Source organism: Spermophilus citellus (assembly GCF_964194105.1).
Source record: "Spermophilus citellus genome assembly, chromosome: 16".
Taxonomy (NCBI): Eukaryota; Metazoa; Chordata; class Mammalia; order Rodentia; family Sciuridae; genus Spermophilus; species Spermophilus citellus.
The window spans coordinates 47,474,951-47,489,824 of record NC_138196.1 but is presented as its reverse complement, the minus strand read 5'-3'; the positions used below and the strand labels follow the sequence as shown (position 1 = coordinate 47,489,824).

The 14,874-nt window shown below is 36.2% G+C and overlaps 1 protein-coding gene across 4 annotated transcripts in view; it reads left to right on the top strand.

The window, feature by feature from the left end:
• ASAH1 (N-acylsphingosine amidohydrolase 1) overlaps positions 1-14,483 on the top strand; it is a 34,647-nt gene extending 20,164 nt beyond the window's left edge. For 2 of the 4 annotated variants that reach the window (XM_081269706.1, XM_081269709.1), the window contains 12 exons: positions 619-709; positions 1,219-1,305; positions 4,374-4,452; positions 7,774-7,848; positions 8,678-8,723; positions 9,242-9,386; positions 10,100-10,154; positions 10,288-10,369; positions 11,215-11,346; positions 11,454-11,577; positions 12,002-12,058; positions 13,463-14,482. In XM_081269706.1, the coding sequence (XP_081125832.1) occupies positions 619-709; positions 1,219-1,305; positions 4,374-4,452; positions 7,774-7,848; positions 8,678-8,723; positions 9,242-9,386; positions 10,100-10,154; positions 10,288-10,369; positions 11,215-11,346; positions 11,454-11,577; positions 12,002-12,058; positions 13,463-13,552 (1,063 nt within the window). In that variant the 3' untranslated portion in view covers positions 13,553-14,482. Of the gene's footprint in view, positions 1-575; positions 710-1,218; positions 1,306-4,373; positions 4,453-7,773; positions 7,849-8,677; positions 8,724-9,241; positions 9,387-10,099; positions 10,155-10,287; positions 10,370-11,214; positions 11,347-11,453; positions 11,578-12,001; positions 12,059-13,462 lie in introns of all 4 variants that reach the window. The other 2 variants (XM_081269707.1, XM_081269708.1) reach the window with 2 other exon arrangements.
• Positions 14,484-14,874: the final 391 nt, after the last annotated feature.

Sequence of the window (14,874 nt, the reverse complement as noted above, 5' to 3'; positions counted from 1 at the left end):
TATCCTCATAATAGAAATTGCTGTATGTAATAAGTTTAAGAGTAGGATATTGGAGAATTGAATAGTCCTTGAACTTGCACTTGGTACAGAGGGATGCCGACTGAGGAAGGTCAGTTTGGCTGGAAGAATTGTGAAGTTTCTTGAAGCCAATTATGGGAAACTAATTTTTGTTGCAGCTCTGGGGCTTCAGAGATGACCTCACTGAACCATCATTCAAGGTTCAGTGATTTGGCAATAGTGTCAGATAATTGGAGATGAGTGCAGGCCTAGACTAAATCTTTGCAGGTATTTAGGAAGGAAAAAGGATAGGTATTTTCTGTCAGAAATATTTAGGTTATAGCTTTTGAGCTCCAATTAATTCTTTCACAAAGCTCTAAGTTACATTAAACTTCCAGAATGTATAATTCTATTTCGAGACTTCTGAGACTACTTAAAATTATGCAATAGAGGGCAGAAGCAATGGGTGGAAACTGCACTTTCTTTGAAAACTTTGAATTGAGTAGCTAACTTCTATACAGTTATTAAGAATATGTGTATAGTATATCCTTGTAAATGTAGTTATCTAACCTCTTCAGAAACCACTGTCAACATTTCAAGATGGTACACCTCTTTTTACAGCTATAGAGGACCGGTTCCGTGGTACACTATAAATCTTGACTTACCACCCTACAAAAGATGGCATGAATTAATGACTGAAAAGGCATCAACGGTATGTTATGATTCTTAAATCTTCCTGATTTTACTGAATTTAACTGTTTTTATAAAAGAACACTTAATGAAATCACCTACCAAATAGTTTCAAAGTTTGCTTTTGATACTTGCAGAGAAGATGCCATTCCTCTATAATTGCTTTTTTCCTTTGCATCATTTTTCTTCATAGTCTAAATAATTAAGAAACAAATATCATTTTAAAAGATAAAATTGTGGGGGCTGGGGCTGTAGCTCAATGGTAGAGTACTTGCGTCGCATGTGTAAGGCACTGGGTTCCATCCTCAGCACCACATAAAAATAAATAAATAAATATATTGTGTCCATCTACAACTAAAAAGTATGTCTAAAAAAAGACAAAATATGTTAGTATACTTATTGAAAATATTTTCAAGTAACACTTTAATTTTGCTCTACTTGAGTAAGTCGAAAGTTCTGCATTTGTTTTTGTTATACCAATATTAATCTAAATTCAGCACTTCTTTATTTTTTAAATATTTTCTTTTTCAGTTAAAGATTTTAGTGAATTCTATGAAGAATGTAGTAAATTCATTTGTGCCAAGTGGAAAAATTGTACAGTTGGTTGATCAAAAGCTGGTAAGAAACATTTCCCATGATGAATTTTAAGCACACACATATATACACAGAATCCAGAAAATGCTCAGGATTTATTTGAAGGTATAAATCAACCACATCTTCTCAGGAATTTGGGACATATTTGCATTTATTGTAGATTCTGTCAAAACTTAAGAGATTTTAAATTCTGGGCATTGGTAATATTAGAGTAACAAGACACAAAGCATGGCAATTGGGCAGTTAACTGCTCTTTGTTTTTTAACAGTATGGACTATTTTACAGAGCAATGGGCAAATACATGGATTTCCTCTGGGATTGTGGAATTAATTTGTTGCCCTTATACTTAGGTTTGTAAGTTCACATTTCAAAGCTTGGTTTGTGCCAGAGGTGTAGCTCAGAGGTTCGATGTCATGCTCAGTTTGTGTAAAGGCCTAGGTTTGATCCCCAGCAACAAAAAAAGAAAGAAAATTCAATTTAGAAAAAGAAAATACTTTGCCTGAGTATATCAGGATACCTAGAGATTTCTTTTAGAAATGACCAAATGACCCCTTCAACCCAGCCCTGTCTCCTGTGGAGTCCCTCAGTAGCTGTGATCCTCGAAACTCAACTGGGTTGAATGTTTCATGTGGTAATGCCATCACCAAACCGCTTCATTTCCTCCTGGTCATGCAGGAAGACCCCATTTCTTAGCCTCTTTATCATTTAGATGGAACCAGTAGAAGAATATCTAGGGCCCTCTAGAACCTCCAAAGATATCCTCATTGCCTTCTTTAGTCTTTTTCTTTTCAGGGGTGGGGTACCAGGGATTGAACTCAAGGACCTGAGCTACACCTCCAGCCCTATTTTGTATTTTATTTAGAGACAGGGTCTCACTGAGTTGCTTAGTGCCTCGCTTTTGCTGAGGCTAGCTTTGAACTCTTGATCCTCCTGCCTCAGCCTCCCCAGCTGCTGGGATACAGGCATGTGCCACCATGCCTGGATAACCTCCTTTAGTCTTTACTGAAGGGTATGGAGGGCTGGAGGAGGATTTCCATACCCTTGGCAGATTTGGGACACTAGTAATAATTTTTTGTTTTGGCTACATCCCTGGCTTCTACCTGTAAAATGCTGGTAATGCTCCCTCAGCTATGACACCAAAAGTGTCAGGAGACTTACCAAATTTCTCCTGCAGGGCAGAACTGTCCTGGTTGGAAATCACTGTCCTAGAGGCTGGCTGATCTGGGCACCTCCTCCATGGGACACTTGCACCTGCCAGTCACCAATCCTGTTATCTTGTATTCTTAACTTTTGGTTCAGGCTCTCCTTTATGTTCATGCTTACTTACTACTCCAAAATGAAAGTTGCCAAAAGCAAAGGAAGAATGCCCCCCCCATACCCCATGTGCCCTAAGTTCCCCTCTACTCTGAATGTTGGGGGTGGGCAGCATTGCACAGTGTTCTGGTACCATGCTTTAGATCAGACATTGGGTTTTAAGTCTGTATCAGTCATGCACCTATGAAACTTCTGTTTCCTTATTAGAATGATATTTACTAATAATACACATTTTATATGGTAGTTGTGAGGATTAAATGACATACTCTATGCAAAGCATTGTGCTTGGATGTAATAAATGTTTAATCAATATTCTTGAAGTCACATTTGTGAAATTGGCCAGAACATTCCACTTATACAATGCTTTGAATTAATAGGGAAAAAAATAATATGCTTAGTTAAGACACATTACCTAGTTAGTTTAAAAAAATAATACTTTTGAATTTTAAGCATATTATCTTAGCAAAAGGCTGTGAACTTAAATTGTAATCTTGGTATTAGTAAGTAGTTGCAGTTGAGAATAAAAGTATGATGTGGGGCTGGGATGTGGATCAAGTGGTAGCTTGCTCACTTAGCATGCGTGAGGCACTGGGTTTGATTCTCAGCACCACATAAAAATAAAATAAAGATAGTGTCCACCTAAAACTAAAAAAATAAATAAATATTTTTTTTTAAAAGTATGATGTGTATACCACTGATTTTGCTCGTATCTGTTGTTCACTAACATCAAGTTAATGTTTCTTAACTCAAGATTAACCATCAAAGCTGGGTGTGGTGGCATAGGCCTATAATCCCAGAGGCTTGGGAGGCCGAGGCAGGAGTATCACCTGTTCAAAGCCAACCTCAGCAACTTAGCAAGACCCTGTCTCCAATATAATATTTTTAGAAAAAAGGCTGGGGATGTAGTTCAGTGGTTAAGTGCCCTGGGTTCAATCCCCGGTACCAATAAATAAATAAATAAATAAATAAAGTAAATAAAAACATAAAGTAAACAATTATAAATTACAATAAAAGTGTAATTTATATAATTTTCTGACTTTGTTAATAGCTCTCTTCCCATAATGTTTTTTAATAATGTTTTATTTGTTTTAATTATTTATACCAAGTACAACAAACAGGAATTGCCCAGTTTTGTATTTCTCATTAATTTTCCAGCTATAGTTAATTTTATTTTGTAATGTCAGCTTTAAGAAACTTAACTGAACTTAAGTAACAATTATGTTACATAATAAAACTATCAAATAATGCCAACATTAAAAAAAGATTATCCATCAACTATGACAAAATGTTTTATAAATAAATAGAATAGTGCACATCTGTTGTTGTGGGAATGTGGTGTGTGCCAATGGCTAGAGGGTGAATTTGAGCAGAGATAAAGAGTGCTTGTTGAAATGTTTTTAGATTGTGGGTCATGTTGGTTCATCCACGTGGAATTTTTCCAGTTCCTTTGCTCTGGAAAATGGGGAAAGGATCAGGCAGAAAAAAACAACCTGAGAATCATGGGTCTCTGTTTAGAGGCCCAACATTTTCTGTTACATAAAAGTTTTTAGAATACATGATGGAAAAATGCCTAGCTGTGGATGTAGCTGGGTGATAGAGTACTCCTGTGTTCAATCCCCAGTACAGATTGAAAGGAAAAATAAAAAAGCTTTAAGAAATTCATATCACTTCTTGTGGTAAGAGTATCTGGACAACAAAGTATATATCAAAGAACCAGATCTCAAAAATCTCAAAAGCATACTCTTAGGTAAAATAACTGTTAATGTATTTATTTTCAGCCTGGTCTCCTTGACAATCTTTCTGGTCCTTTTGAAGAGGAAATGAAGGGGATTGCAGATGTTACTGAAATACCTTTAGGTAAATTTTACTTTGCAATGTATAAAACATTTAATAAATAATATATTTCTACTTAGGTATGATATACATATAGTAAAATTCACAGGTCTTAAGTATACATCTCAATGAAGTTTTTAAAACGCATCCATGCAAAGTCACAAATCAGACCAAAAGACAGAAAATTACAGCACTCCAGAATGCTCCACCATGCCCCTTCGCAGAATATAACCTCCTCCAGCAGAGGAGGTAGAGAGGGAAGATGGGAGGGGAGGGGAGGGGAGGGGGCATAGTAGGGGATAGGAAAGGTAGCAGAATACAACAGTCACTAATATGCCATTATGCAATAATGTGAGTATGTAACAGATGTGATTCTGCAATCTGTGGGGTAAAAATGGGAGTTCAAAACCCAATTGAGTCTAATGTATGAAAGATGATATATCATGAGCTCTGTAATGTTTTGAATAATCAATAAAAAAAAGAATATAACCTCCTCAGATGAGCATTCTTCTGACTTCACCATAGATTAGTTTTACCTTTTCTTGAACTTTTAAAAAATAGAACTGAACATTTGAACTGTTGTATGTGGTTTCATGCACAGGTAGTGTGCTGCTATATGAGCAGAATATTGTGAATATTAATATTTTGAATACTACGAATAAAGCAAGTATGGACATTCTTGTGACTGTCTTTTAATGGACATATGTACTCATTTCTTTTGGATGTATACCTACGAAGTAAACTGTTAGGTTAAAGAATAGCTGTATAATTTTAGATTCTGCAAAACAGTGTTGTAATGTGATTGTATCGACTGACAGCGTAATATGAAAATTTTATTTTTTCCTCTTGATACAAGTCCACTTGATACTCCTCCACTTGGTAGTGTCATTTATATTTGAGCTACTTCTTTGAAGGTCATGATAACCTATTTTAGTTTAAATGTGCATTTTCCCTGCTGACTGAGATTATTACTTTCAGTTTGTTGACCTTTTTCTTATGTCTTTGTTTCTTTATTTTCTGGAAAAGTAAAGTGTGTGTCAAGGTCTTTTCCCCATTTTTTTCCTTTTTTAAAAAATTTATTTATTTTAATTCCTTGTATATGACAGCAGAATGCATTTCAATTCATAGTACACATATGGAGTACAATTTTTCATGTCTCTGTACACAAAGTAGAGTCACATCATTTGTGTCTTCATACATGTACTTGGGGTAATGATGGCCATCTCATTCCACTGTCTTTCCTACCCTCATGTCCCCTTCCTCTCTGTCCCCTTTGCCCTATCTAAAGTTCCTTCATTCCTTCCATGTTCACCCATTCCTATTATGGATCAGCATCCTCATATCAAAGAAAACATTCAGCATTCGTTTTTTTGGGATTGGCCTACTTCACTTAGCATAATATTCTTCATCTCAATCTATTTATCTGCAAATGCCATGATTTTATTCTCTTTTAATGCTGAATAATATTCCATTGTGTATATATACCACAGCTTCTTTATCCATTCATCTACTGAAGGGCATCGAGGTTGGTTCCACAATTTAGTTACTGTGAATTGTGCTGCTATAAATATTGATGCGGCTGCATGACTATAGTATGCTGTTTTTAAGTCATTTGGGTATAAGCCAAGGAGTGGGATAGATTGGTCAAATGGTGGTTCCATTCCAAGTTGTTTTCCAAGGAATCTCCATACTGCTTTCCATATTTGTAGCACCAGTTTACAGACCCACCAGTAATGTATGAGGTGCCTTTCTCCCCACATCCTCACCAACACTTATTATTGTTTTTATTCTTAATAGCTGCCATTATGACTGAAGTGAGATGAAATCTTAGTTTTGATTTGCATTTCTCTAATTACTAGAGATGTTGAACATGGGTTCATATATTTTTTGATTGATTGTATATCCTTTCCTGAGAAGTGTCTGTTCAGTTCCTTGGCCCATTTATTGATTGGGTTATTTGTTTTTTTGTGTTAAGAGTTTTGTATTTTTTATATATCCTAGAGATTAGTGCTCTATCTGATGTGCAAATGGTAAAAATTAGGCTCTGTATTCACCACACTGATTGTTTCTTTTGCTGAGAAAGAGCTTTTTAGTTTGAATCCATCCCATTTATTGATTCTTGATTTAATTTTTTGCACTACAAGAGTCTTATTAAGGAAGTCGGGGCCTAATCTGACATGAGGAGGATTGGGGCCTACTTTTTCTTCTGTTAGGTGTAGAGTCTCTGGTTTAATTCCAGCGACCTTGATCCACTCTGAGTTGAGTGCATGGTGAGAGATAGGGGCTGAATTTCATCTTGTTGCATATGGGTTTCCAGTTTTCCCATTTGTTGAAGAAGCTATCCTCAATATATGTTTTTGGCACCTTTGTCTAATATGAGATAACTGTCTTTATGTGGGCTTGTCTCTGTGTCCTCTATTCTGTACCATTGGTCTACAAGTCTATTTTGGTGGCAATACATGCTGTTTTTGTTACTATGCTCTGTAGTATAGTTTTAGTTTTGGTATAGTGATGCCATCTTCTTCAATCTTGGAATGGAAATAACAAATATTGGATTGGGGTGACAAACATATTACACTTAGTATCTTAGCATTGAGTAGAATAAAGAACATTAAATAGACAAAGTATATTGTACATCTTTGGTTTGAATGTTAAATGGCATACCATTTTGGAAAAATATTCAAAAATAAAATATTGTACAATGGACTTTCTCGGTAGCTCTGAACTCATTAATAGTTCTTGGCTGTCCTTTCTCACTGTAGATATTTTAGTCACACTCTAAAAATCTGAGCAAAATACATTTTCAGCATACAAACAAGAGCTACATGAATCACATTATCATATTTGAGTTCCCCAAAGAAAATAAAAAATGATGCATGCCATATATTGTTTAAAATTTTGGACATTATGATGTGACATAATTCCAGCATTCCTAGAACTTGAACTCATGAAATAGTTCCCTCTTTGAGGACTTGTTTTATTGTCATTCTAGAGAGTCCAGGTGGGGGAGGGCAGCAGCCCACCAGCCAGGTGTTCAGGTACACAAGGATTAATTAGCCGGAGCATTGAAATGCACCAAAGTGTGCCACATATGCGTGCGCGCGCATACACACGCATGCACGCACACACACACACAGATAAACACACACACACAGAGTGAAGATGGTAAAACTTTTCTTAAAATACATTTTTTGAGGCTGGGGGTATAGCTCAGTGGTAGAGTGCATGCTTATCATAAGTGAGTCCCTCAGTTATACTCCCAGAACCACAAAAAGCAAAACAAATTTTTCTTATGTTGTCATGGTTCTATGTATTAACAAAGTTTCTTCCTTTTTTTCCTCATAGGAGAAATTATTTCATTCAACATTTTTTATGAATTTTTTACCATTTGTACCTCAATAATAACTGAAGACAAAGAAGGTAAATATATGCTGAGAGAAGGTGGACAAAACAGAGTACCATGGAAATGAAAAATTAGAACTTTCTAAACCCAGGTTTGCTATATACATCCTGTGTATATTATATGCAGTGACTTTTCACAAGTGCACTGAAGACTAGCCTCCCTTTAAGACCACTATAATGCCTATTAAAGATTAATTCAGGTGTGCAAAAAACTTGAAAAAAGTGTTTCAGAACTAGAAACATTCTTCCTTTCCTCACAGACTACTTGTGTCCTTCTAGACATATGTTATCTTCACACACGTAATGACATGTAGTTTTCTGGAGGCACAGGTAGACGTTGTTTCCATCCAAGGGACCCTATGTATAGCAGCCTCACTTTCTCATACTTTTCCTGGATGTTCCCCAGGGTACAAGAAACAAGATGACTTGCCCTGATTCACCCTCATTTTTGACCTACATTCTGTATATAAATCTGCCTACACCTAAACCCTTTAGGTGTCCACTGTAGGTGTTAGTCCCCGAAGGGAAGCACTGGGTAAATCACATTAGTTGAGGTTAAGACATCTGTGTCCTGGTAATGGACCAGAGAATGACCATTGATCCTATTTTGTAAAGCTACTCTGATCTTACCTAGAACCCTGAGCTCTCAGATTTTATAGGAGTCCTTGCCAGTGTGACAGTAACACTGGTTTGATCTTGTTAAGGCTGTCATGCCATTTCTTAATTCTTATGGTTAGATAGAACAGTTGTGAATGTAATTTAACAAAATGAAGTGTTCAGCTGTGATTTATAATCAGTTGAACTTTGTTAACTGCTACTGTATGTCATTCTGCTTCCTTTTAAATAGGTCATCTACTCCATGGAAGAAACATGGATTTTGGAGTATTTCTTGGGTAAGCAAGGAATATCCTATGTATCATTTCTTAAGAGTAGATTGTATTACCTCTGATGAAAAGTTAAGTCCCAAATCATGCCAAAATGACCATAAGTGAAGATAACTGGATTCCTTCGTATCCAGACAAGATGGCACACTTATTCCATTTAGAGTTTGTATCTGAGAAGTTGCACATGGTGAGCTGAAACTTGGACCATACTTGAAGACCACAGATGCATGCCTCATTTATTGCTCAGGAGGAAGAGGTGCACTCTTCTGTATCTGTCCTCTTGACCTTTCTGAAAGGGTCAAGGTAATTTGATGCCTAACTTTGAATTTGGGGTTCACTTTGTACAATCTGTAATATTGGGAGAGTTATTCAACTTATGAATAAAACCACCTATACTGTAAAGTTCTGTTAGTATTGCTCATTAGTGATTAGGGAGATAAAGTGCATTGTGTAACGCCTGGCTCTCATCATATTCAACACTATTATCCTCATTGTTCTTAAATGTCACCAAAATTTGTCTTTTGTAGGTGGAATGTGAATAATAATACCTGGGTAGTAACTGAGGAACTGAAACCTTTAACAGTGAATTTGGACTTCCAGAGAAACAATAAAACTGTCTTCAAGGCTACAAGCTTTGCTGGCTACGTGGGCATGTTAACAGGATTCAAACCTGTAAGGAATCTATTGTTACGTAATTTTACAGGTAGCTTTTGTGTTCTGATTTTATGATCTGTGAAGGGTAGAGTCCAAGAAAACAAGCTCAACTTCATCCATTTGTACTTCTTGTCACTTTTTATATATTTATTTTTTTTTTAAAGAGAGAGTGTGAGAGAGAGAGATAGAATATTTTTTAATATTTTATTTCTTAGCTTTTGGCTGACACAACATCTTTGTTTGTATGTGGTGCTGAGGATCGAACCCGGGCCGCACGCATGCCAGGCGAGCGTGCTACCGCTTGAGCCACATCTCCAGCCCATATTGGTGTAAGATCAAGTGGCAGATAAGAAAATGGTTTCTGAGTGTGTCATAGATTAAAGAGCATGTGGCCAGGTATCAGGGGCTGGGAGTCAAAATCTGTGATAGGGTCTGGGACTCTGCTACTTTATCGAGGAGTTAGGCATAAATTCTTTCTGTCCAAAAAGTGTAGCCAACAATGTCCCACCTAACTTATCTCACATTCTAGGTGTGAAATGCTTCGAACTTAAAAAAAAAAAAAAAAAAAGAAAAAAGAAAAGTAAAGTTAAGGTGGAAATTATCATGATTTTGGTTTCTCTTAGGATTTCCCATTACTCAATCCAGACACTCATATACCATTGTAATATATAGATAGGGTCTTAAAGAAGATGGTTGAAGTTTCTGACCATATCATTTTGTCTTTTTCTTAGGGGCTATTTAGTCTTACACTAAATGAACGTTTTAGTATGAATGGCGGTTATATTGGTAAGTAGAGTGTTCAGAGTGTAATGGGAATTTCTCAGCCATTTTAAGACAAATTATGGTCTGTGCCTTCTAGTTAAATACTCTTAACCCTCTTTCATGTCCTTTGACACTATGTATGTTTGATCTCTTCCAGGTATCCTAGAATGGATTTTGGGAAAGAAAGATGCCATGTGGATAGGGTTTATCACTAGATCAGTTCTGGAAAATTCTACAAGGTAAAGTGATTGGTTGCTTTATTACTGAATATTTAGCTAATTTTAAGTTATTCATATTAAAATACAAAAACATTTCCTAAAATCTAGCATAATATCCACTGAGAAACTATTGCAGAATTTCTTTGGTGAGCCTTTGACACTTGAATTATTCATGTTTCCTTTGTGTTGTGTTTTATTTATAGCAAGGAATTGAGTTATTTAAAAGTATTAGGGATATGGACACTATGAAGGGCACCTATGAATTTTTTTTCTGGTACCAAAAAAAAATCACCCTCCTACGAAAGAAAAATTGTACAATAAATTCTTCATTTAAATAGTAATACATATTAACCTAGAAGTTATTGTCTCCTGTGGTGGAGAAATTTTATAATAGCAGAACTGCCTTATCTTCAGCCCATATTGCAACCTAATGACTTAGAGTAAATGAGCATTGATCCTATTTTTAATAGTTTATAGGGAATGGGTTAGTAGTTGTTTTTGATACTTCACTCCAATTTTTAATAGTCCTAACCTTCAATGTTTCTTTTTATTCCCTATCTTGTATATTGTAATTATAACACTATTTCCCTGCCTTCTGATGCTGAATTAAAGGCAGAGATGGTAAGGCTGGAGGGTGATCTCTGGAGGCCATTTCATTTCTCCTGCAAATTAAAGGGATCTTTCAAACTTCCCAGTTCAGCATTTTACCATGTAGAGAGATCGTTCCTTCCCAGAACCACTGCTTACCATCCTGTTTTTAAAAACATGTTCCTTCTACATTTGTTAGTTCCCTAAGTTTTCACAGAACTCAAATATTTCCATTCAACTAAAGATGTTTCCTGATTTTAAAAAATGTTTCTATTTAGTTATGAAGAAGCCAAGAATATACTGACCAAGACCAAGTTATTGGCCCCAGCGTACTTTATCCTGGGAGGTAACCAGTCTGGGGAGGGTTGTGTGATTACACGAGAAAGAAAAGACTCTTTGGATGTATATGAGTAAGTACCTTTCTTAAAGCAAAATATGTAGAAACAAAAGCCTAGATTGACATATGTACAAGTTTAAGGCATGAAGCCTAAGAGGGAATCTCTCTTTTTGTTTCTAGACTTGATCCTAAGAATGGTAGATGGTATGTGGTACAGACGAATTATGACCGATGGAAAAGCCCCTTCTTCCTTGATGACCGCAGAACTCCTACGAAGATGTGTCTGAACCGCACAACACAGGAGGTATGTTTGCATTGCCATGGATAGAAACTGTCTCCATTAAGGATTATCTTAGTTGTGGCATTTTTCTTTGGTCTTATATTATTCAGTATCTCTGGATGGTCCCCACTCAATTTTTGTTTTGTTATTTTAACTTAAAAGAACAACATTTTGCTGTACTTTCTCTGTCTTACCCTAATGCTGGATACCATTCTGTAAAGTTAAATAAAAAGCAGGGAAGAATTTTAAAAGGGGTGGAAGAAAGAGGAAAAAAAAGCAGTATATTATAACTGTTACTTCTGTTTCTAGCAGTGACCCCCAAGGTAAGTCCCTTGAGGGAGGCTGAGTGAAGAATCACTTAGTTTCTATTGACCCCTTTGTGTGATAGAATGCTGCTGATCAACACCTGTGTTTAACTTGCTGAACAAAAACTGTTCTTATGTCCTAGAATCTCTCCTTTTCGACCTTATATGATGTCCTGTCAACAAAGCCTGTCCTCAACAAGGTATTTTAAAATATATACATATATAATTACTTCTAGGGAAAGAATATGGGCTTATACTTTATCTTCCCTTTATCTTGGATCACTTCAAGCCTAGAAGTTATGTTCGGCTTATGGCTGATTTTTAAAAGACATCATTTATATGGCTGTAAGCATAACTTTTGGAATATGCTAAAGAAGTTCATCATTGTGGCTTAGTATTCAAATTGGCCATGAGTATTGTTTCCAGCTTTATTTACCTGACATTTCAGTTAGGTCTAGCACATTTCAGTTAGGTGCTAGACCTAACTGAAATGTCAGGTAAATAAATGACTTTTTCCTGTCATAAGTCTTGTGGTAGACTCTACAACTAGCACCTAATATTTGACAAAAGTAAGTCTGAAGTCCATTTTCAGACTGAGCTGTGTGTCCTGGTGGAGTTTTGTTTCCCCTGAACTTTATCACATTACTTTCCCCCCACGCGTAAATGAAAAAAAATAACAAGTTTGCTAGCCATCCAGTTTGCTAGAATCATTCCTTTTGTGTTCTATACATGACCATCCCACACGTTCTTTCTCGGGGAGGGAATGTAGCCCAGTGAGAGAGCACTTGCTAGAATGTGCAAGGCCCTGGGTCTGAACCCCCTGGTGCTGCAAAAACGAAAAAAAAAAAAAAAAAAAGCAAAGAAAAAACAAAAGTAACAAAAGTACATGATCCTTTTGTTCTTTCTCCTATTTCACTGGTCCTTTGCCCACCTCTTCCTAAAATAAACATGCCTCCATTACCTCTGCCCAAACAAATGCCTCTTATCCTTCAGCATTTGGCTTAAAATCTGGCTCCTGCAGGAAGCCTTCCTTGAGCTCCCTGACCCTGCTGTGCTTCTCATTTTGCCGACATCAGGTTCATGTGAGCTCACAGTGTGGCTTACCTGAGACACGTGGCCTGCTCTGTGGGCTTGGGTGTATGTTTGGTACCTTGAATATGTGCCTGTACTTTCCCCATTGTATTTGAAATGCTTTGAAGATAAGGATAGCCAAAGTTAAACTGTTGATACTCTGTAGTGTATTTCCAGGGTTTGTATGACTGCCACTTATACATTGAGGAAGGCCAAGTGAATCTGGAGCTTTGGCACCAAAGCAGTGTACTGCTTAGGAATAAGATCTTGTAAAGAACCGGAGATTCTCCCAAGCCTACTAATTAATATTCATGACCTGGAATAATGGTTCTATTGATGTTGGTGGCTTGCTTTAATTATTTAATTAGGATATAATATTAACATGCTATATTACTGTGTAATAACATAATTATATGTTAATTGCTTTATAAAGTTATTTAATATTAAACAAATTCCTTAGGGACAGAAATGCTCACATGTCAGAACATTTTTGAATTGAAAATATCCTTAATGTAAAATAACTTTTCTTTCAGCTGACAGTATTCACAACTTTGATTGACGTTACCAAAGGTCATTATGAAACTTACCTTCGGGATTGCCCAGACCCCTGTATAGGCTGGTGAGCACACATCTGGGCCACAGAATTTGCTTTCCAAGATATGAAGATGCAGTGTCCAAACAGCTGACCACTGCAGCCATGTTGTCTCCTTTCAAAGACTAAGATTGAAAGCAGGTTCTCTTTGAGTCATGAGCTTATCCTTCTCAGTATGTTTATGATTAACAGAATATTTTTGCCATAATTATTGATTCTTCTTGCTTTAGGGTAAATTCAAGTGAAGTAAAACAGCTAGAATTTGCCCAGTTTCATTTCACTTGGACATTTGGGGATGGGGATAAGCAATTAAACCATTGTAGGACCCAGCTCCATGGAATAAATCAAGATTCTCTGTGGGCATTTAATCCCAAATTCTTGTGTGAATATGAATAATGTAAAAGTAAACACTTCACATTATTCAGTTTTTCACTTTTATCTACATATTTGTATATTTTTCTGTGTATCAGTATTTTCCTTCTGGTTCTAACAACTACTATTAAAATCAATTGCCTTTGCTGTTTGTGACAGCAATTTCACTACATTTGATTGGGAGGATGAGACAAACATTCAGTATTTCTTTTAATGAGCAATAAGTGACCTTTGACTCTGTAAATAGTACTTTTTGGGGTTCCTGAAGTAATCAGTTTGCAAGGCAGTCTTTTATATAAAGAAGTGTTCCCTTTTTCATAATCACACTACCTCCTAATAACCCCAGGAAGTTGCTAATTTCAAAAACTGAGTCCCAGATTCTGTGAATTCATAAACATGTCAAAGACTTGAAAATAAGAAACAAATTCATTATTTTAAATTCTCATAAGTATCATTCATTTAATAAACAAGTTTTTTGTTTGTTCTTCTGATCAATGTGTTTTTTTAAGTTTTAGTAAAGTTATCAAAATATTTTCAAAAATTAATGTTTGTGAAAAGAGCTAATAAAAATTGTTAATCTTCCTAACTTTCACAATTAACTGTGAAATATATGCCATTTGTGCAAAACTGTGTCCACTTCATTTTTTTATAATCTCAGTTGTATCATGATGCTCAGTATACAGTCACTGAAAGTAGTGTCAGCAGTCATGCATGCAGACTGGGTGTACACGTACATGTTGGTTTGGGGTGGGGGTCATTATCAAGAAATACAAGATGAACATAATATCTGACTTAAATAACAAGGGTTATGTAAGTAGGTTATTAAACGTATGACTAAATGGTCACAATCTTACATGATTAATACTTACCTCCGCTTAACTCCACAGTATCAACCCAGCGTGCAGGTGTCCAGAGGCAGCTCTTCCCCCAGACAGCAAGTGCTTCCACAAAACAATAGCTGTTCCAGGATTATTTAGAAAA